Raw genomic sequence first — 23,633 nt, 5'->3', positions numbered from 1 at the left:
TCTCTCACCCTCCCGCACTTCTGACTGTACCCAGTGCTTGTATAAATAAATAAATCTTCTAAAAAAAAAAAAAACAAAAACAAAAAACCAGACCCTCTGCAGGGGACAGTCACTACCATAACTGGGCCTGTCTTGATTTTTGATAACCAGCCAATCGCATTTCTGCCACCAACCTGATACGCTCATAAACAGCCTGGTACAATGATTCAAGGGTTAGCTTGTGCTTAGGGACAGAAACCAGCAGTGGCTGTCCATAAAGCACTGCCCCAGAGGAAGTGCTCGAAGGTCTGGACTTCCTCTCCCTGAAGTAGACTGGAAGCGTCACGTATTCTGAGCCATCGGCGGAGGTGCTGCAGACTTCATACCTGTGTCAATCACACAAGAAGGTATATCTTTAGCAGCAAGTGAGTAACGGAGATTTGAGCTGTAGCTAAATGGTGGCCATGACTATCGCTACTAGGACAGAGCATACTTTGACAGAAAAGGTGGATAAACCACTTCCAAGACAATAGAGGCTGGGTCAGGAATCCCAAGGAGGGTCACTATTAGCATAATGTCAATCTATATAACCCCGCTTGGGGCTCACATGATCCTCCTTTCACCAACCATGGCCTAAACCAGGACTCAGTACAGATGATAGCTGTCATCCAGATCATCACTCCAGACACAAAGGCACGCAGGAGTGCTCTGGCCACCAAGTTCACTTTTGTCACCAAACAGCTCAACATTTAAAAAGGCATTCTCAGTGCACTGCCCTTTAATAAAGCCAAACATTATATAAGGGTGTATAACTAGAAAATTAGCCAGACTCTTTATTTTAAGTGATGAAGCAAATTTATACAGCTCATTGTTTGCCATCTTTGTTCAAAAACATTGAAGTAAGAGAATCATATCTAACTTGTTAAAAATCATCAGAGATAACCAAAGAAACTGCTAAACACATATCAACGATTTTGAAAAATGTGTCTTACTTAGTGAATACATGGGACTGAGGAGATTTATAGATGTTTTATCCTGGAACAGATGTTACCAAAATTGCTGGCAACCGACTGTAGTCTTTTCCCTCTTCCTATAGGGGGAGACACAAACTTACTGATTCAATTTTTGAAAACTATAAACACAAACATAGACACACATCCCTCCCCAAATGCCTGGCAAGCAATCCTGACTTAGGTATATGCAGAAGGTGTTCTAAGAAAAACACAAAACTATCCAAGGTGTCTCTAGGTTAAGGACCTTGCATAAAGGTCCAGAACCAGCTTTTGGTGTAAGGCTACTACTTTCTGGCTGCTAAGTGTCTCAACTTCTGCGCCTGTTTACTCAGTAGACAATGAGATTACCCACCTTCTAGGATGAAGGTGAGAATTAAATAACTTAGTACATAGGATACTTTTACTCAGAAAGTATTAGATTATGATTTTCTTAAGATAATTCCAATTTGGGCCTTCCTGGTGGCACAAGGGGTTAAGACACAGCACTATGAAGCTATTCGTAGTCACAGCAGCATGAGTTCGTTCCCTGGCCATGGAGGTGACCCACATGGCACAGCAGACCTCTCCTGTCTCGCCTGCTACTCCCCTCAGCAGTGTATTTCAGTTAATCCTCCTGTTCTTCTCTCCACTCTGTCTTTGGTGAATCCTCTCACCCCCTGAATCTCTGGCCTGCACCCCAGCTCTTGTATGCATAAATAAATAAATCTTAAAAAAAAAAACAAGATAATTCCAATTTGTCTTTAAAACAATTTTCTAACCTATTGGTTGGCCCTCAAGCCCTCTGAAAATTCCTAAATTTGTGGCAGGTTTTTCAAGCTCCCCACAGGGTACCATCCAGCTCCTCTCAGTTCGAGTGCATGCAACTGCTTGTTTCCAGAATTGAGGGAGCCTGTGTTAAGGACTTAGGGTCAGAAAAGGCTATGAAAGCTGACTATCCCATGCCTTATATCTGCAGTTCGGCATGAGCCTTGGCACCCTCCATTTGTAAAGCGAGGGAGGGCAGCTGTGAGTGGGGAAGCAGCTTACACAGTGGGAATAGAACTAGATTCTTGGGTGCAGTCAAGAAGCAATTTTTAGAGTGACCTAGAAGTCATAGGCCTTACTGCATTGCTCAGTCAAAAACAAAATCCTAAAATCCTTTCTCAGCTGAAGCAAGTTTCTGTGTGAGAGGGAGTGAGAGAGGTGGCATGAGTATGGCCTACATTCAAGCTTACCTGAGCAAGTGCTATCTGGGAGCACAAGCAAGCTCACATTCCACCCTACTCCACCTGGGAGAGGGACACACACGCTAATACGCAGAGCAGCCTTGAAGCAAGAAGACTCAGGATGAGTCAAGACCAGCCACAGTGAAAGTGTACTATTCCCAAAGGGATAAGAAAACTGAGTCTCAAGCTTGTAGGATGTCAGAGCTAAAAAAAGACTGTTAAAATAACCCTTCCCATCATTTCTGAAATGGAGATCAATGGTATGACACCTGGCTAAGAAACCACTGCTAGTGGCAAAGAAAAGACCAGACCTCCCAGTATCGTATCCCTTCCCTATCTTCCCATAGCCCCTTACACAGTTGCGACTCTTCTTGAGAAAAACACTTCTGACAGTAAGACCATCTGTAAGACCACTACGCAGGTCTTAATGGGTAGCAACTATTGATAAAAGGTTGTGCACATAATGAGGAAAGTTATCTGGAATATCTAATTATGAAGTGCCTCACCATGCACTGTTTCTTAGCACATGGCTCCCACAATCCCCTGAACGTCCATCTCTTGCCCCCAAGCGTCCAAGCAAATCCAGGCAAGCACTGACTGCCAGAACTTCTGCAGTGGAGACACCAATGAGGCAAAGCCTGTTGTTTCCTTTGATTCTGCATCAGAAATCACTGAGTACTCACACAAAGATGTCATCCCGAGGCATGATGTGGTTTAAACCTTCATCCATTTGGAAAATTTTGTGGAACCGATGATTATACACATCTGTGACCACCATCTAAGAAACAATAACAAAGATTAAAGGATGAGTAAGAGTGCCCCTACTAACCACTTAAAATCCAGGAACAAATGAAAATAGTGTGTTGCCGGCCTCGAGGCTCAAGGGGTTAAACACCACACTATGAAGCAATCCACAGCCTCTGCAACACTAGTTCGATCCCCAGCTGGCCAGGAAAAAACCCACATGGCAAGGCAAACCTCTCCTGTCTCACCTGCTGCACCCCTCAGGAGTGTATTTCAGTCAATCTGCCTGTTCTGTTCCCTACTCTGTCTCTAGTGGATCCTCTCACCCCCCACATCTCTGGCCTGTGTCCCAGCTCTCGTATGCATAAATAAAAAAATCTTAAAAAAAAAAAAAAGAAAGAAAATAGTGTGTTGCTAAAGTGCTGGCCCCAGAGCTCAAGGAACATGTTCCAAGAGGGAGCAGCATGTTTGCCACCAGCAGAGAACAAATTGGTAACATCTCCCCAAAGTTCACAATGGGATCTGCTCTCAAGTGACAGGAAGAGTGAGGCGTGCCAACCAGAGATTGGTAGTCATCCAAAGCCTCTGGGGAAGTTCCTGTGGGACCAGAAGTCTCCACATCATGTCTAGCATATAGTAGAACAGCCTGGAAACAGCATAGGTCCAAGAGAGTAGTGAGGAGCAAGGGTACTGACCAGGAAGGAGTGGGGTTAGGAGGGGAGGGGATGGAGTGGAAGCATCCAGGAGGATGGGTCCTCATGCAAGAGGTAGTCTTCATTTTGCCCACTTCCACACAGGGCCAGGCCCAATAGCAAATTCAGCATGGGTAGTTGTTTCTAAATAAAGATTTCAACTAAGACCTTCTTCATGTCACTCACAGACTTTTGGAAATTAGGATAGAAAAGCACTTCCAGCTTTTCACATTACAGTAGAAGTGGTATAGGAAGAGGTGTAAAAGCTGAGGCACAGCCCTACTCCCGGTCCTCTGGCCATGTTAGTATGATTTTGACAGAGGAAAGACAGAGTTTTCCAGGCAAAAAGGGATGGTGTCAGCCACAGTGGGCACAGTGATCAAGGGCCAGGAAGGCTGGACAACCAGACCTAATCAGCAGGGTCTGCCAAAGTGGCTACAAGGTTGAAAATAAACTCCAAAGGACTATGAAGTGTCCCACTAGGTTAAGTGCCATTGACTACCCCGCCTTACATTTTCCGCAGCAATTCCAGACAGCCTGGAGAGAGCTTCGCACAGGTCAGACACGGCACCCATCAGTGGCACAATCACGCGGTACTGCAAAGGAGAGATGGGCAGAGTGACCAGGGTGTTCTGCAAAGGGTAGGAGATGAGCTGGGAAGAGCAGGAATTGTGGGAGACAGAAGTGGTCTTTCAGAGTCAGTGCATGATAAGGCTAGGGCCCAGATAAGTCGCTGGCAGAGCAAACTGGCAAATCTTTGTCAGCACCTGCCTCTCTATTTGGCAGTTACATAGGAGTTGGGCCATCTCTTTCCCTCCTAAAACAGTTTTACTTTATTCTTAACTTTCGGCAGTCCTGCACTAACTTCCTTTAAAAATTTGTTAAAATTGTACAAACTGCCACCAGTTCTACATGTCATCTTTCTTTAGATAGAAGAAACTAAAGTCAGAAGGCTAAGCAATACTGTCATGCAGTGAGTCATCAGCAGGGTTAAATACTAAGACATGCTGGTCACAGCTCTCATCTGGTCTTTTGTATTGGCCAGCTCTCCAAGCTGATTTAGGGGTGAATGTGACCAGAGAGAGTAACCTGCTTCTGGTTTTCCAGTATTAAGATTCAAGGATCACTCCAGGTTATAACAGAGAAGGCTAAAAGGACCTTCATGATATGCCTTGAGTGGCACAGATTACAAAAATGTCAGATGAAGTTCAAAGGCACAAACTCAGACAAGCCCACCAGAGGCAACTGACGGGCTTCCAATGCAGGAGATGGAAGTAGTCTCACTGTCCAGGTCTAGAGAGCAGTCACAGCAGGGGGTGCCATGAGGATGCCAATTCTCTTACCTGGGTAGGTCTGCAGCGAGGGTCAGCAGGAACCAGGAAAACTTCCATGACTCGGTCTTTCTTCAAGGGCAGTGGGAGAGTTAAATAGCAAAATGGGTCAAAGGTCACAGAAACCTTAGCACATTCTGGGCAAACCAAAGTAGACTTAAAGAGGCCATGGAACGTGTCCACAATCACAGAGTCATTCCTCAACCTGTGATTCTCCCAGGCTTCCTTTGCTACCACCTGAAAGAAAGGGGAAGGGATAAATAAGACATTCTCAATACCCCTGCATCCATTCACAGAAAAACCTGAGATGGACCTGAAGCAGCCAAAAACTTGGTCCAGGCCAGCCAGGGCTAGGACTGCTCTTAGCATAACGTGGTACTCATAACCACGCCAATGCTACACCCAACCCCACATTTAACAGCGTCTTTAAGATTTATGGAAAGCAAGGTGACTGTGTATCCTCTTATGAGAAATAGATGCCCTGAAACAGGGCACACAGACCACCTTGTGTGGTGTTTAAATGATTCAAAGTCCCTTCAGTGAGGTTTTAATCTATAGTGCAGTTCAGCTTTTCATTTAAGAGCTGTTATTTTAGGGGCCTCCCTGGTGGCACAGGGGTTAGGCGTTAAAGTCTCAGTGCTATGAAGCTATCACCAGCCACTGTGGCATGAGTTTGATCCCTGGCCAGGGAGCTGATCCACAGGGCATAGCAGACCTCTCCTGTCTCGCCTGTTCCTCCCCTCAGCAATATATCTCAGTAGATCCATCTGTTCTGCTCTCCACTCTGTCTCTGGTGAATCCTCTCATCTCCTGCACCTCTGGCCTAGACCCCATTTCTTGGATACATAAATAAAAATAGATCTAAAAAAAAAATCTTGTTATTTTGAAGTGTTCATATTGATCTCTGATCTCCCCAACATGACAGGGTAAGTTAAACACTAATTTCTCCTTTCATAGGTCAGAATAATATTAATAACAAGCTGTTTTAATACACAGATGAATTTTAATGAAAGCCCAAGGGCCCACACTACAGGCACTTAACAGTTTTCAGTGTCCTAGTCTCTGGTTCACCAATTAAATTTATAATAAGCAAACTGACTCTAACTTTGAGAAGCCCAAGAGGAGCATAAGGCGCAGCCAGAGCTTGCTTTTTCTGACCTAGAATACATTTCTTTACCATAGTCCACATTTATATCACCAAAAACAGGGCAAGGCAACTAGGGTCTTGGCACCAATATTTCAAAAGCAGAAAGATGTCCCTGCAACTCTCAACAGGAGGCAGCTTCTTTAGAGTACTGCTATTCAGAAATCTTCAATATCATACCGCATCTGGTCGCCCATTGGCATCCTTCAGCTCCAGGTAGGGTTTCTTCTTCACTCTGTTCAGATCTTCATGTAGTCCATCTAGAAGAAAGGCTAACAGCTCCTGAGAGTCTTGTTGCTGGTAGCCAGAAAACTGAGGGGCGAAACGTCCCACTTGGGTCTACAACAAAAGCAATGACATAAAATATAAAGAATCAATGCAGTCAGACAGGAAACAGCCAGGAAAAATAGCTTTTCACAACCAGCTGGGACAGCAAAGAACTCTACGGTAGCAATGGCCAAGAGTAACTCCTCAAGGGACTAAAGGATGCCAGTAGTTCTCACCACAGAGAAGGCCCAGATCAGAAAGTCAATGACTGACCTAGAACCTGGGTCACTACCCTAAGAGAAGAGTGAAGAGTGCTATCTCAGAAAATCATGCCTCTTAAATACTGGCATGACTCCCTCTCTAACTTCCTTCTTTGGTTCAATCTCTATAAGAACTTTACAAATGTTACCTGCATAAGTCAGAGGAATCCTCCTGATACAAAAAGCCCTCGTATTCCTAGAACCCTCTACACCGGTGACCCTCAGAATGAGGTCCCCAACTAGTGGGAACAGCATCACCTGGGAGTTTATTTTTTTTTTAAGATTTATTTATTTATTTATACAAGCACTGGGTACAGTCAGAAGCGCGGGAGGGTGAGAGAACCCAACAGAGCCAGAGCGGGGAACAGAACAGGCAGACTGACGAAGTATACTGCTGAGGGGAGCAGCGGGCAGCAGGAGAGGTCTGCACACCATGTGGGACCGTCGCCTGGTGGCCGAGGATCGAACCGACGCTGCAGAGGCTGCGGGCAGCTTTGCAACCCAGCTCTCAACCGCCACCGGTGAGGCCCTCACCTGGGAGTTTATTAGAAAAGCACACTCTTGGGCCCCACCCCAGATCTATACAATCAGAAATTCTGGGGATGGATCCAACAGTCTGTTTTAACAAGTCCTCCTAGAGATTCTGATGCATTGCAAGGTTGGAGACCCACTGCTTTACACCTATGCTGTCCAATACCATAGCCACTAACAACATGTGGCTATTATTATTTAAATTAAAATAAAAAATAAAAATTTAGTTCCTTGTTCACACTAACCACATTCCAAGTGACTAGCAACTATCACACCAGAAAAGGAAGAGACCATGTACATCACTGAAGAGACTCTATACTATATTCTCTAAATACTTTCTGCCAATTAGCTTGAACACTATGTCCTGTCACCAATTCTAGTCTTTCTATGATCTAATATGTAAATAGGAATTTACATATATTTCTCATAGGCAAATATGACTAAAGAATCAGGTTTTAATTTCAATAAATTATCTAGGGCTTAATTTTCTCATTGAGTTTGAGTACTTTTTTCCCTCCCTCATTGAATAAAAAATATGCATATCTTTCCTATAATGGGCTTCATGAAAATTCCATGAACCCCAGGTGGTGCAGGCTCAACAGGATTTCTCAGATTTCAACATACTGAGGAAAGGCCCTCCCCCCTCAGCAGGAGAAAACATTTAGGGTTAAGGGTAAGGGGAAAGCTGAGTTGCTCCAATTATCTACTGCAGTTCATCCTTCTCCTGTTCAATCTTTCCAGTTAATAGACTCCAAGTGAGAACTGTCCCTCACATGACTTCCCAAGAATATGAACCTGATTCCTAACTTAGAGGGCCCAACTCAAACCACAGGTGGTATTGGTTCCAGGCTAAGAAAACCTAGGACTATCCTGCAGATGTCACTGGAGTTTAAATCAAATCTTGATGGTCTGGTTTAGGATAGTGAGCACTGCCACCACCTTTCTGAGCAACCAGCTTACAAATGTACTCTGAAATATCTCTAGCCTAGAGGTGGGGACTAAGGACTTTTTTTTTAAAGATTTATTTTATTTATTTATGCATGCAAAAGCTGGGCGTATAGGCCAGAGTTGTGGGAGGTGAGAGGATTCACCAGAGATACAGTGGGGAGCAGAATAGGCAGACTGACTGAAATATACTGCTGAGGGGAGCAGCAGGCAAGACAGAAGATGTCTGCTGCACCATGTGGGTTAGCTCCCTGGCCAGGAATCGAACTCGTGCTGCAGAGGTTGCAAATAGCTTCCATAGTGCTGAGACTTAACCCCTTGAGCTACCAGTGAGTCCCCCTAAGGACATTTTAAGATAAGTGGGTGCTGAATGACTAGACAATAGAAAAGAAGCATCTGGTTCATCATGTGGTGCTTTTAGTCTCAGATCCTATCTTAATCCCAAAATACAGGTAAAGGAATTCCTCATTACAACATTAAACCATTCTCCCTAAAACAGGGAAAAGGAGAATATATTATAAACCTACTTTGAACATTCGAGGTGCCACATGAGCATCCCTTCCAGACCACATCTGCTTAATGAGTTCTGCATAGGCCTCCGCAATTTCCCCTTTCATTCCCAGTGGGTTGTCTCTGTTGATTTCGACCTCATACTCATCTTTGAGAAAGTAGTCAGTCAGCGGTGCAGTGTTGCTCAAGCACTGAAAGAGAACATGATCAGAACTCACATCCCTTCTGGGGAGCACACAGATACAAGATACACCAAGTTCTAAAGGACCAATGAGTGTCAGCTCCAACAAAATGAAGTGCTCAGAAGATTCTTCAACTGGCTCAAAACAGCAAACAAAGCACAGTCTCCCAGAAGTCCAACTGATGGCCTACCTAGTGGGTAACCTCCCAGGGGTATGGTCTTTGAAGAATTCATACTCAACACCTAAGACACCCCAGGAAGATTACAGGAAGATTACAAAGCTTACACTAAAACCTGTGTGTCACCGCCCACCCCGCCCGGCTGCCCAGGTACCTCACAAGCAACTGATTTTCAAGTCAGTAGACGATATTAAGTTTTAAGATGACAATTTCTTATTCAAAGTGACTGGAACATTCCACTGTTTCATGAGAAGAGTAAAATATAAAGTGAAGAATAAATGTTTTACTAGAGTCAAAACTCTATGGGGGGGGCGGGGAAATCAGGATATTAGATAGTACAGAACCCAATAAACAATATTGTTGTACATGTACATATTAATTTTAACTTTCCAAATTAAAAAATGAAGGTAGATGGTGAACTTCATCAAATAATTTTCCTAAACCTATTGATAGGATCATATGGTTTCCTTCTTTATTCTGCTACTATGTTAAATGACAATGAATAATTCTTCAGGTGTTAAACCAACATAGTTCTCCTGGAACAAACTCCACTTGCCTGTACGGTAATTATTTTATTTAGACATCACTGAATTTGATTTGCTCAACTTTTGTTTATGGAACAATATCTATCTATTGTATGAGATAACATGGTCTAAAAACTGCCCTTTAAAATGTTCCTTGTCAGAGTTTTGTATCAGAATATGCCACATTATACCAGAGTATATAAAATGATGTTTGGAATTGTACCTCTTCTACTCCTGGGAGAGTATATATGGTTGGTATCACTTCTGCCTAAAGCTCTGTATACATTCACCAATAAAGTCATCCAAAACAAGGATTTTCTCTGTTGTAAGGCTTTCTTTAACAAATACAGGGACATTCAGATTTTCTTTTTTTTTTTTTTTTTTTTTTTTTTTTTTATAGAGGCATGTTTTCTTTCTTTCTTTCTTTGTTTATACACGCACTGGGTACAGTCAGAAGCGCGGGAGGGTGAGAGAATTCACCAGAGCCAGAGCGGGGAGCAGAGCAGGCAGAAGGACCGAAGTACACTGCTGAGGGGAGCAGCGGGCGGCAGGAGAGGTCTGCGCGCCATGTGGGATCCTCTTCCGGTGGCCGGGAAGCAGCCGGGGATCGAACCGGCGCCGCAGAGGCCGCGGGCAGCTTCGCAACCCAGCGCTCAACCGCTGCGCCACCGGGGAGGCCCGACATTCAGATTTTCTATTTCTTCTTGTGCAAGTTTAACAAATTGTCCATTTCATCTAAACTGTCTAATTTAATGGCATAAAGTTGTTCTTAGTCCCTAAAAATCACTTTAATGCCTGTAGGATCTATAGTAATGTTTCTTATTCCATTTCTGGTATTAATGATTTGTATTTTCTCTTTTTTCTTCCCAAAGGTTTATCAGTCTTCCTAAAGGTTTATCAATTTTTATTTGTTTTCTTACAAAGTATCAAATTTGTCTATACTATGAATGCACTTTGTATTTCATTAATTTATGTTATTTCAGTTACTTCCCTTCTTCTATTTCCTTTGGATTTTATCTTTTCCCAGCATCATGAGCTAGAAGCGTAGATCATGAAATTTTTTATTTTCATCTGATATTTATATCTAGAGCTATAAACCTCCTCATTATTATTATCCTCTTTCAATAGTTCAGAAAAATTGATGATACAAAGAGATTTAAGAAAACATGCCCATGTGAAGTCAAATCTCAAGTCTTTTCTCTTCAGTACTGGGGCTTATTCCCACCTCACCACAGAATAGTTAACTAATCTTTTAACAAACCATCTTATCTTTTCCCTGGTAATCCAACAAAGGTCAAAGTTAGACTGTAAGACTTGTGAGGACAAAAACTGTATTTGATTTGTTCACCTCTGAATCCCCAGGTAGAGTAATTGGTTTCTGGGAAGTATTCTGTTGACCCATAGAGTATTTTCCTTGGTAGGAGTATCTTTGTTCACCAGGTCAGAGGGCAGGGTGGAGGGAAGGGACTTTAGGCTCTGATATTGTGATTTAGGGTAACAACTAGACATTCCAGAAAGACCAATAATATGACAGTGTGAGATTTGGGGTCAGATGATATCAGTCCACTGTGAGACTGAATTTAACCATCTGGGCAATCACCAATCATGCCTAGGCAATAAAGCACCGATAAAATTCTGGACACTAAAGCTCGGGTGAGTTTTCAGAGCTGGCAACACTCCATGCCTACACAGTGTTAATTAGATGGACAATCTCCCCCTACCTGCAAAGCAGAGTTCATGAAGCAGGTGTTTCCCAGGTTTCCAAGTCCACAGAGCCCAGGTTGTATATGAGATGATGGGGTTTCCTGATAGTTATATGAAGCAGAGAAGCCAGATCCACTGGAAAACACAATCCACATGAGAAATAAATGTGAGTTCTGTACACATGCTCTGAGAATGCCTTCTGGGGTTCCTCTAGGGCCTGATAATAATGCCATGATACAAGTTCTCTCTACTTCCCTCTCTAGTATCCTGCCATACCCCAGCCTTAACCCCACCCTGGACTTAACAAGATAGTGGGTGTTTAAGCATATCCTTAGGGAGAAAAAAGTTATTCTCCATTTTCAGACTTTGGAAATGGTGATTTTGTATCCCTTCAGAAGGTTAACTACCAGGTAACTTCAGGGAGTAATACTCTGGTTACCAAGATCAAGAGCTTACACCTGCCACCATCCACAAGGCCACGCTCAGTCTTGACTATGCCTGAGTGTTCATGCGTACCTTCTCTCTCGCCTTACCCTCCTCTTCCACACTGTCTATGCTGTGTGGCAGGTATTCTTGAAAACAAAGGATCACAGCCATCGAGAAAGGGACCAAGCAGGACTCTCCCACAGCTGAGAATCATCCCCTCATAGCTACTCTGTCATATGGCTAGCCCTTCCCTTCACAGACAAATGCAGTGATCCCCTATGCCCACCAGTGACTTAGGCTGTGAAGAAAACACCAGCTCTCAGGAGTACAAGTAACGTAAGTCAGAACTAGGAAACACACTTTATTGTGGGTATAAACTGAAGTGAATAACTCATGCAGCACATTCCCCTGGGAAATTCTAATCCCACTAGGCTTAGTGTAGCAGTAGAGCAGCAATCCAGGTACAGTCTGGCCAAGGAATCAGAAGGAAGGGAAGCAAAGTGAAAGGACCTGCTCTTACCCCCTGCTGACACCGGAACTGTGCATCCCAGAGGTGTTAGTGCTATCACCATTTGCAATGGGAGAGGCAGACACTGAGGAATAGGGACTTGCTGATGATTTTGGAGAGGTAGTAAAATTTCTGCTAGGCGCAGTGCTTGATCTGAGAGAGAGAAGCAGAAACAATGCTACTGACTTTTTGCAAAAAGCAAGCCCTATTTAATGCCTTAGGTCTCTTCTCAAGAAATAGTCTCCATATGCACTTACTTTAAATAAATTGCAAAAAGACTATTTTCATGGTACTTACAGATAAATTTTATGTAAGTCAAGAAATTAATTGGTCTTCCTATCTCGTTAATCAACATGGTCATCTACTGAATCTTTCAGTAGGAAAAACCACAAAGATTGATCTTCAGGGCATCCCGATTTGATCTGTAAATCATAAACTTCCCTGAATTTTAACAGTTACCAGTGAAAGACCCAGAAAGTGGCATGAAGGGATCAATTTCCTCCAAAATAATTAACCCAACTTAAAACAGTTAGCTACAAGTATACTTCCAGTTCTAGAATGTAGACAATGTATTACCAAACATCTTTTTTAGAAATGTTTTTAAAGAAACTTCGATGTGAGATTTTATATCTTTGATTAGTGGTTTAACCCACCTACCGTTATTCCAATTACTTTTAGAGCTGCACTTAATTCAGCCTCCTTATTTCATGTTTTCTAATGACCATACTTCTCAGTTCTTGCCCATGTTTCTTGCATTCCACTGAATTTTCCTTTTTCAGGTTTCTGAGTTGCCTCCTACGATACTGTGATTCACAGTAAGAAATACTTATTTTGATCTTGTCCATGCTCCTGGTACGTAAAACTTATGTAATTTCCTAAGTGGTAAGAGTACTGGGTGCATCTTGTTATGTTTGGTCTTTGGTTCCTGAAATAGCTCCAAAGTGATCACAGTGAAAGGAGAGTCTGGGGGTTGGCTACCAGGAGAACCAAAGATGTGATTAGAGGGTTAACATTTTCAGCCCCATCCATACCCAATCCCACCTCTGGGGAGAGGAGAGAGGCTGGAGATTGAGTTCAATTACCAATCACCAAGTGATTTAATGAGTCATGCCTACACACTGAAGCCTCCACAAAAACCCTGAAATATGGAGTTTGGATGAATTTCCAAGTTGGTGAACAGTAGAAGTTTTAGAAAGGCAGCACACTTGAAAAGGACATGAAAGCTCCTTGCCCTTCCCCTATACTTGCTTGCTGCAAGTTTTCCACCTTGCTATTCTGACCTACAACCTTTCATAAGAAACTTATCTAATCAGTAAACTCTTCCTGAGTTCTGTGAACTATTATAGCAAATTAACAAGCCTAAGGAAGGGATCATGGGAACCCATGATTTATAGCTGATCATCAGAAGCACAAGCAATAACCAGATTTGTGACTGGCACCTAACAGGGGGCAGTTTTGTGGGACTGAGTCCTTAATGTGTGGGATCTGATGCTATCTCTAAGGTAGAACTGAGTGAAATTGGAGAACACCCAGCTAGAGTCAGAGAATTAGGCAGTATGGGAAAAGTCCCGACACATTAATAAAGAAGATGTATTGATAAAGAAGGGTTTCTCTTTTCACCTCTCAATGGCTATTCTGACCCCCCTGTTTATAGCTGGATACCTTGCAACCGTGTTAAAAGGTTTTTCCCAGCCTCCCTTGAAGAAAGATAGGTTTAAAAAAAGAGGCTTTCTGGGCCTCCTTGGTGGCGCAGTGGTTGAGCGCCGGGTTGCGAAGCTGCCCGCAGCCTCTGCAGCACCAGTTCCATCCCCAGCTGCTCCCGGGCCACCGCAGGAGGGTCCCACATGGCACGCAGACCTCTCCTGCCGCCCGCTGCTCCCCTCAGCAGTGTACTTCGGTCCTTCTGCCTGCTCTGCTCCCGGCTCTGGCTCTGGTGAATTCTCTCACCCTCCCAGGCTTCTGACTGTACCCGGTGCTTGTATAAATAAATGAATGAATGAATGAATGAATGAATGAATGAATGAATGAATGAATGAATGAATAAAATATTGGGGGAAAAAAAAAAGGCTTTCTGAGAAACTTCCTAAAAAGGAAGAGGCATGTCCTTCCTGCTTTCTCCTCCTAGCTACTTAAAAGCAGGTATACTTCTAGCTTCAGCTCCAGCAATCATCCAAAACCAAGAGGTAACCACATTTGAAATAGAGCCACCGGGGCCTCCCTGGTGGTGCAGGGATTAAAGTCTCAGTGCTATCAAGCTATCTGCCGTATGAGTTTGATCCACAGCCAGGGAGGCTCAGCAGACCTTTCCAGTCTCACCTGCTGCACCCCTCAGCAGTGTATTTCAGTGGATCTGCCTGTTCTGCTCCCCACTCTGTCTCTGGTAAATCCTCTCACCCACCTACCCCTTCCCCAACACCAATAGCCTACACCCCAGTTCTTGAATGCATAAGTAAATAAAATATACCTTTAAAAAAAAAAAAAGAAAGAAATAGAAGCCACATACATCAGGGAAATAGGACAGAGCAGCTGGGTTTCTAATAATACCAGCACTGGAGTGCCCACCTCAGAAATTCTTTTTAGAAAGATATAAACATCTATCTTATTTAACATACTGATTTTTTTTTTTTTTTTTTTTTTTTTTTATAGAGGCATGCTTTATTTATTTGTTTGCTGGTTTGTTTGTTTGTTTTGTTTATACATGCACTGGGTACAGTCAGAAGCGCGGGAGGGTGAGAGAATTCACCAGAGCCAGAGCTGGGAGCAGAGCAGGCAGAAGGACCGAAGTGCACTGCTGAGGGGAGCAGCGGGCGGCAGGAGAGGTCTGCGCGCCATGTGGGACCCTCCTCTGGTGGCCGGGGAGCAGCCGGGGATCGAACCGGCGCCGCAGAGGCCGCGCGCAGCCTCGCAACCCAGCGCTCAACCGCTGCGCCACCGGGGAGGCCCCAACATACTGATTTTAAGGTCTTTCTTAATTGCTACCATACCTTCCTAACTGATGCAACATGTTTCAAAGTTAGAAATTCCATTTTTATATTTCCAGTACTCCATTTACTTATTAGTATCTATATTTACTTTTATTTTCCTCCATCAATTACTTAAACTTTCATCTATCTACATTTCCCTGTTAAAAAAGAAACAGGTCTCAAATGGAGTTATTTATGCCAAGCCCCACCAAGACTTAAAACCTAATCTTACTAGTTTCTCTCTTAAAAGTAGAATTTTAAACCAATCAATACTGGAATTTCCTGCTCCATTCTAGTCAGATAACCTGTATAAGACCCTTCTTCCTTTCCCTAAGAGAACATATCTTTGCCTGAAATTTCTTTTAATAGCTTTGTCCCTTTCTATATTAAAACCTCCCACTGCACAACTCCCCAATGTGCCTTCCTACTTGCTAGATGGACTGTGCATGAAGAGTTGAATAAAGCCAATAAGATCTTCAAATTTATTTGGATGAATTTTTTTTAAGTATTTGTTTTTGTATTTGATGTACAAAGAGCTAGCTGCTTCTGCTGTAAGGTAGGTATTTTGAATGACCAATTCAAGGAAGTTCACTTAGTCCAAATTAATGAAGCTTACTTCATTAATATCCTTTGGTTTAACAGAAACAATGGCAGCAGATATCAAGGCCATATCTTTCAGACTGGACAGCACCAATTTGAACAATGTGGTTCAAACTGTGGAATTTTTTGGATGGCTCCAGCTGCTGGCGACTCATCTTGCTTTTTCAGAGGCAGTGAGATAAAAAGATGAATTTTATTTTCTAATATCCCCAAGAGAAGTAGTTCAGGCAGGGCATTCTCATCTCTCTCTGCTCTTTATTGCTTCCTGTCTCTTCATCTGTCTTTCATATTGGGATTACCCAGAACTTATTTCTGGGACTGTTATTGACATTGGTTGTTTTCTTAAACCTTCGTATTATTTCTAAACTTTTTGTTGAAGTATTACATAGGGAAATACAAAAAACATGAGTACAAAAATCAAAGAATTTTCACTAAGTGAACATATCTATGTAACCAAAACCAGTATCAAGAAAGAGGACAACCCCACTCCAGGTGTCCTCCTCAATACCCCTTCAGCTAACCATTATCATGACACCGAGCCCCCACAGATTAGTTCACCCATCCTTAAGCTTTATATCATAAGGATCAGATAGTATGCCCTGCTTTGTGTCTGACTGCTTTCATTCAACATTATTAAAAGACTTAATGTTGCAGCTGTATAAAATTCCATAGTGTGCATACAACCACAATTTATCTATCCACTCTATTATTGTTGGTGGTCACTTGAATTAGCTCGTTTCTAAGAATGAAAAGCAGTGCTGTAGTGAACATCTCTGAACATATGTCAGAGAGAACATGGGCTGTATGTCTATGTGTGGATTGCTGAGTTGCAGAATATGACTAAAATTCTTCATTTAGTACTTGTTGCCAAATCTTCTAAAATCACTGTATCAATTTATATCCACCATCAGCAGGGTACAATAATTCAGGCTACCCCACACCTCAAAAATACTTAGTCATTCTGGTAGGTGTGTAGAAGCCCTACATTGTGATTTAATATACCATTGCTGGAAGACTGTGAGGTTCAGCACCTTGGCATATGCTCACTAGTCATCTGAGGAGTCTCTTTTTGTTAAGTGGCAACCAAAAAGATTTTTTGTCCCCTTTTCTCATAGGGTTGTCTGACTCTTACTGACTTACAGGGATACCTGTGAAATTATGAATATAAGTAATCTGTCAGACACATGTATTGCATATATCTTTTCTTACTCTGCCTTGCCATTTTTACTCTTTGATAAACACAAGGCCTTAACTTAGAAGTTACCAGTTCTATCCATTTCCTCTTTTATGGTTTGCAGAGATGTTTCTTATGTAAGAAATCTTTGCTTGCTAGGCCTCCCTGGAGGCGCAAGGGGTTAAGTCTCAGCACTATGAAGCTATCTGCAACCACTGCAGCACGAGTTCTATCCCCAGCTATGGAGCCAACCCACATGTCGCAACAGACCTTTCCTATTTCACCCACTGCTCCCCTCAGCAGTGCATTTCAGTCAATCTGCCTGTTCTGTTCCCCACTCTGTCTCCTCTCAACACCCATACCTCTGGTCTGCACCCCAGCTCTTGTATGCATAAATAAATAAAATAAATCTTTAAAAAAAGAGAGAAATATCTGCTTACTGCAAAGTCATTGCTTTTCTGGTCAACAGGATACTTGTAGTTGTGAACTCTCCCTCACACCTTACAGATATTACTGTCAATGGACTATCTAACAGTACTTCTACTGTGAGGTTTTTGAAAAGGAGTTCTGCGCGGAAAATGCTCTAACTTCATCTACCTCGGAGAAAGAAGATGTATCTTATCTTCACATTTACCTAACAGGTCAGCAGGATATAAACTCCAGATTTAAATTTATTTTACTTTGACACTGAACAGGGACCTCTTGAATTCATTGTTGCTGTTGAGAAGTTTGATATTTACCTGCTTCTTATTTCATTGTAATTTCCTCCAAAAAGATCTGGAATTTTCTCTAAATGTATTGTTAAATTTGACTCTAATGGATCTAGAAGTGAATTATCTTTACTCTGTCATGTATACCATTTTTTAAATTTAAGATTGTTCCTCTTTTAGGATTTCTAAGAAATTCTTGGTCATTATTTTCTTCCCCTTCCCTTCATCATTTCCTTTCTGCTTCCTGAGATTCCTGTTATGTAGACAATGACAGTTCTACTACCATCTCCACAGCATCTTTCTTCTATAATCTTCCATTAAATCATCTCTTCATAAGGCCTAGTAGAATGCTTCCAACCGGCCTTCCAATTTGTTCATTCAATCTTCAATTACAATAGCTTCTCGGCCATTTGGCTAAGATGAGCTGCAGTCTTCAACTACATTCATTATGCTATTAGACCTACCCCTAAATTCTTTGTTCCTAAATCTGTCTTCCTGTTCCCATTTCCTCCTTTTCGTGAGGATATTCATTATTCTTATTCCATCCTCTTTATGTAGCTGGGAACATAAATTTCATTCCAATTAGCACAGTCTGTCAACTTGTGATTTTCCTTTTATCCCCAACTAGACCTGTCAGCGTCTTCGTTATGGTTTCCCATTGTTTGTGGAGTGAAATCACTCTTTCTCCTCTACTCACTGCACCCATTCCAACAAATTATCTCACCTGGAGAAAAAGCTAGAATCCAGAGTCTCACAAGGACCACAGGTAACCTGTGACCTCCTCCACCCCTCTTGTCGATCCTCCTGGCTCCAGCCACAAGTTCCTGCTGGTCTTCAAATAGTCCCACTTTTGCCTTAGGAGTTATGCAGCTGTTGTCACCTCTGCCTTACAATACTATTCTCCACTAAGCATCACACTCATTGCTGATTCTCTCATCTCTTTCATAACCGCGTTCCAATGACATCTCATTGGGGCCACCCCTCATCCTGGTTAAATGTGTCCCTTCCCAAAGTCTAGTACTCACTGATTCTCTTTAGGTTTTCCCCCCCGAGTACATAAAAGTCATCAGACATGTGTGTTTTCTTATTTATTTCCTGCTCCCTGAGAGAGGCTTGGCTTTGTTAAGTGCTATATCCTCAGATCTAGAACAGTGTTTGGCATCACTGGGAAGTGGAGGAGGAATATGCTTTAGGAATTCCACACTGGGCTCCCTAGCCATTAGCTACCCTTTACCAGGGACTATCAATGAGACGCTGCTCTTTTCCAAAAAATGCCTCCCATCACTAGACTCTCTCAGGCCTCAGGGTGTAGAAATGATGGGGAAAAGCAATTCTGGGAAAAGAAAAAAGGCAAAACTAAAACAGCCCCTCTTGCCCAAAACACTCAGCCTCTTTTCTCTGAGCTGCCAACCCTACCTCACAGACTGAAATCCAACCACCTCTGTCTCTCCAAGGGGTTCTCAGTTTTTATGCTATTTTCTCTCAGTTCTGAGGCATTTCCAATTCCAAGAAAGAAGGTAGCAGCTTGGGTTGTAGATTTGTGTCAGCAGCAACTGACTTAAATTACAACACACTTAACAGCTTTAAACAACACAAATTTATTATCTTGGGCCCCAGAATGAGTTTTGAAGATCAGAAAACTGAACTGATTTTCAATGAGCTAAAATCAAGATGTGGGCAGAGCTGTGTTTCTTTACAGAGATTCTAGAGACTTCAAAGAGCCTGTCCCCATCTCCTGGCTCACGGCCAAGTGAGTCCTTCTCACATTTCATCACTGATTCTGCTTTCGTGCCACACCTCCTCTGACTCTCCTCTCTCCCTCTTTAATTTCTAAGAACCCTGTGATTACAGTGTGCTGACCCAGATAATCTATGATAACCTTCCCATCTCAAGATTCTTAATCACATCTGCAAATTCCCTTTGTCATGTTACCTACATATTCGCAGGTTCTGGAGATTAGGATGTCGACATCCAATGGGGGGGAGGGGTGGGAAAATGTTATTCTGCCTACCACAGCTAATTTTGTCATCTTGTCAGAAAAATGGTGATTCAAGATTTCTTAAACTAGAGTCCATGGCTAGGCTTCAGGGTATCTAAAAAAAACCCTTGAGCTTGTTAGGAAAATGTTGTGTCTTCTTGCATATTTGTCAAGAGTTCATAGCTTTCATGATTCTCAAAGGAGCTACAAGCCCATCACTAGAAACAGTCTCTCCAAGACCTAACTGAGGGAAGAGATCAAAGACCAAAGCTCTCCTCATAACTGTGAGAACAGACACACTTTCCCCATCTGAAACCCTAAGAAAAAATTCATCACTTCTTTCTCTCCCCTTTTCAGGCATGCACAATTTCATGCCCCACATGAACACTTCCTGAGACAGAGACCAAGAACCCATGTTTGGTAGCAAAATAATTCCACCAGCAAGCTCCAAGGCAACAATGAGTAACAGGCCACTGGGTGATCAAACTATTCCCATTAAGTCATACAAGATGCCATGCCTGAACCCTCTGCTTTATATCAAAGCCTCTCGCTATAGGTAGTGAGAAAATAAATGCCCTTGACAGAACAAGGCTACCTCTTAGGAAAGCAGCACTCCCAGGCCCCAGGCCCTTCTCTTCCTTTTCTCTTTTAACAAGGAGCATCTCACCACCTTGTTCACAAATCCTGACAGGTTTCCCTTTAATAGCTGCCCAGCAAGATGCTTACCAAAGACCAGGATCACACCCTTGATATAAACTCAAATGTGTTTTTTCATCTGATTCAGAAATATTTTTCTTAGCACAAGTAACTGCTTTAGGAAAGAGTATCTCTCTTACACCTGTGTACCCAGCCACAAGGGAGAAAAAGAAAAAATTCACTTACTTTGACTGCAGAGTCTGCCGTGGCCATGTGCCATCCTCATTCTGGGGCTCAATTACTAGCACCTGTATGAAAGGGGAAACCAAAAGAATGAGCAAATCACCTCACTGCTGCTAAAAAGTTATCTGGCCATAAACCCTGGTTACAGGTGTCAGTTAAGGCATGGCTGGGTCCTCCTACCTGTCCCTGGTATAGCCCAGCATCTTGGACAGTGTTGTCGAGCTTGCTCAACTGCTCATAGGTGTTGCTCATGTATTTGTTCCATAGACGTGTTTCGCGTTCAGCAGGGATATTGAATAACTTCCGCATCTCCTTTTCAATGGTTGCTGAGGATAGGCAAAAACACCACTCAGGGCTTTTTCCAGATGCAAGACTAAAGCCAGTTATACAAGCTAATGCTCATCTTCCTTCTTCTCAGATGTTTACAGGATGCCTTGGATCAAAAGTGCTGACTGACCTCAGCCCCCTGGTGACTCTTAAGACCAAACACCTTCTAGGGGCTATCACTTGTGTTCATATAGCTTCCCAGATACTGCCCCATGCATATCTTTCTTTGACAACAGGGGTCCCATTTATAGTACAGAAGCAACATGGAAAGCTGAGAAAACTTATCTTTGGAATTAAGACAGATCTAGTTTCAAATACTAGCTCTGCCACTTTCTAAGATTTTTTTTAGTAAAATAATTTAATCTCACTGAATCTGCATTTCTTTAACTGTAGTATCGTGTATCAAATGGGCAAGAACAATGCCTGATTTTCTGAAGAATGTGATTCCTAGACTTACTTCTCCATGAGAATCCCCTGGGGAGCAGGCTTCTAGATCAGTACCGGTAACCATACCCCAAGATTATCTAGATATCAAGTCTGAAGAGAGCACCCCTGCTTCTCTCCAATCAGCTTTACCGATCTCACCAGATACATGGAACCCCAAGTCTAGCTACTCACCGATGGTATCTGCCTTGCTGAAATGGCAACTCAAAACATTGGTGGGATCACTATTCTCACAGAGCTTCAGTTCCAGCAAATACACCTCTACCTTGCAGTGCTTGACAAACAGGCCATGCTCCACAACCTATCAGAAAGAGACAGGGTAAGTGCTTTCACATCTGGGTTGTCCTGGAAGCATTATCATCAGTGGTAAAAGGCAGAACCCACATGATAAATTGATTCCCTAAGTGACCATGGGATCAGAAGCAGATTTTTAAAGCAACCAGCAATCTGTTCTAAGAGTTTAAAAGTCTTTTTTCCACTTACTAGTACCAACCAAGAGCACCTTGATGGAAACAGAGGCAGCAACAATACTGCACAACAGTGCAGTAAGTGGGGATCATGAGACTCTCTTACAGAGTTTGTTAGATGACTAAAGAATATAGCTAAATCCCTTGGCAGAACACTCACTACATGGCAGTCCTGTGGGCATGAGGAGGTTGGTGTGCCTCTAACCTGTTGATCACTAACCCACTTCAGGGTCCTAGGTTTCATGCTGGAAAAAGGAAAAAGTCCTTCTGGCCCTGAATAGTGATTCTTAGAAGCATGGTCTCAGGATGGCAGCTCTTTCCTACTCCATAACAGGCAGAAAGAGAAATTTACTCAATGTCTAAATATACACAGGCATGAGAATGCCTATGATTTTCCCTCTGGCATGACAAGCACTTTGAGGGGTCAGGTGGTGATCTCCTGAGTCTTATTTACCAGTGGGGTTAACAATATGAGTTACTCTCCCAAGCCCTACTGCCCCTCAAGAAGCTAATCTTCTCTGGGTTATAAATGTATGCTTTTGGAGTCACTCAATGATGTCGTTGAAGACTCTTAAGCAGAGGAGAAAAGGCAGTATCAGAAAGGTTGCAAGATAAATAAGAACAGTGGTAATACCTAACATCCAAATTCTAATTAAAAATAAATAAATAGGGCCTCCCCGGTGGCGCAGCGGTTGAGCGCTGGGTTGCGAAGCTGCCCGCGGCCTCTGCGACGCAGGTTCGATCCCCGGCTGCTCCCCGGCCACCAGAGGAGGGTCCCACATGGCGCGCAGACCTCTCCTGCCGCCCGCTGCTCCCCTCAGCATTGTACTTCGGTCCTTCTGCCTGCTCTGCTCCCCGCTCTGCCTCTGGTGAATTCTCTCACCCTCCCGCGCTTCTGACTGTACCCAGTGCATGTATAAACAAACAAACAAATAAATAAATAAATAAAACATGCCTCTATTTAAAAAAAAAAAAAATCTTTTAAATAAATAAATAAATAAATAAATAAATAAATAAATAAATGAATAAATAAAAAGAGTATATAAGAAGTAACATGTTACTGTATGTACACAGAACCCCAAGTGAACTTTCTCTCATAGAGCCTTCCAGACAATGCTCTCACAGCACTGCTGGACGCATCCCAAACCAATGGGCAGCTCTCATGGTTGGAAGCCACTCACTGTAACAAAAGAGGTGAACAGCCTCACCACCACCACTCAGAACCAAAACTCTCTAAAGATAAGCAGAAATGAGTCTTCCAATACCTCCATTCAAACATTAAAGTTTGCTTGGTACCTCAAGAAAACCAACATCAGCCAGTGTCCCTCAAGGGAAACCTGCAAACACTGACTAGCAGGTGACAATTCATGCACTCACTTTTCTGACGATGGGCTGTTGGCCTTCTACACAGCCATACCAATTTAGCAACTTGTTCCAGGCCTCAGTTGGGACCAATACATAGTCCATTTCATCAATTAAATGTTCTTTCAAGGTCTGACTCTCAGGATCTGAAAAAGGAAAACAGTATGTAACTCATTGTACTTCTCCCCAGATATCTTTGTCTTACAAGGTTCTTATGTATTTTTTTAGAAGTAAGTATTTAGTGCCTCCCCTGGTGACGCAGCGGTTGAGTGCTGGGGTGTGAGGCTGCCTGCTGGGACTGCAGTGCAGGTTCGTTCCCCGCCCACTGGCGAGGGTCCCACAAAAAAAAAAAAAGAAAAGAAAGAAAGAAAGAAGTATTTAAGGAAATAGGAACAAAATTCTGTCACTAGCCACAATACAGAGCAGCTCTGACTACTCTTTTCCTTTAGCCATGTTTTCTCAATATATTATGGGGAACTTGCATTTCCTCTGTAACTGGAAGGAGAAAGGAACATGAAAGAAAAAAGTTCCAATTTACATTTTCAAAGTGCTTCCAGATTCCATACTCAAACTTCCCCAGTTTACA

The 23,633-nt window shown here is 42.7% G+C and overlaps 1 protein-coding gene across 2 annotated transcripts in view; it reads right to left on the bottom strand.

The window, feature by feature from the left end:
- Positions 1–23,633, bottom strand: part of USP4 (ubiquitin specific peptidase 4) — a gene marked incomplete at both ends in the record, with an annotated part of 38,146 nt that overhangs the window by 10,308 nt on the left and 4,205 nt on the right. Inside the window, 12 exons of one of the 2 annotated variants that reach the window (XM_084247982.1) lie at positions 174–365; positions 2,881–2,975; positions 4,146–4,229; positions 4,977–5,201; positions 6,289–6,447; positions 8,639–8,812; positions 11,227–11,344; positions 12,156–12,296; positions 20,451–20,512; positions 20,628–20,773; positions 21,393–21,519; positions 23,063–23,193. In XM_084247982.1, the coding sequence (XP_084104108.1) occupies positions 174–365; positions 2,881–2,975; positions 4,146–4,229; positions 4,977–5,201; positions 6,289–6,447; positions 8,639–8,812; positions 11,227–11,344; positions 12,156–12,296; positions 20,451–20,512; positions 20,628–20,773; positions 21,393–21,519; positions 23,063–23,193 (1,654 nt within the window). The remainder of the gene's footprint in view (positions 1–173; positions 366–2,880; positions 2,976–4,145; positions 4,230–4,976; positions 5,202–6,288; positions 6,448–8,638; positions 8,813–11,226; positions 11,345–12,155; positions 12,297–20,450; positions 20,513–20,627; positions 20,774–21,392; positions 21,520–23,062; positions 23,194–23,633) is intronic. The other variant, XM_084247983.1, reaches the window with a different exon arrangement.

The sequence above is a fragment of the Talpa europaea genome (genome assembly GCF_964194135.1).
Source record: "Talpa europaea genome assembly, chromosome: 11".
NCBI lineage: Eukaryota > Metazoa > Chordata > Mammalia > Eulipotyphla > Talpidae > Talpa > Talpa europaea.
The sequence above is the reverse complement of the archived record's forward strand: the minus strand, read 5'-3'. Positions and strand labels throughout refer to the sequence as shown.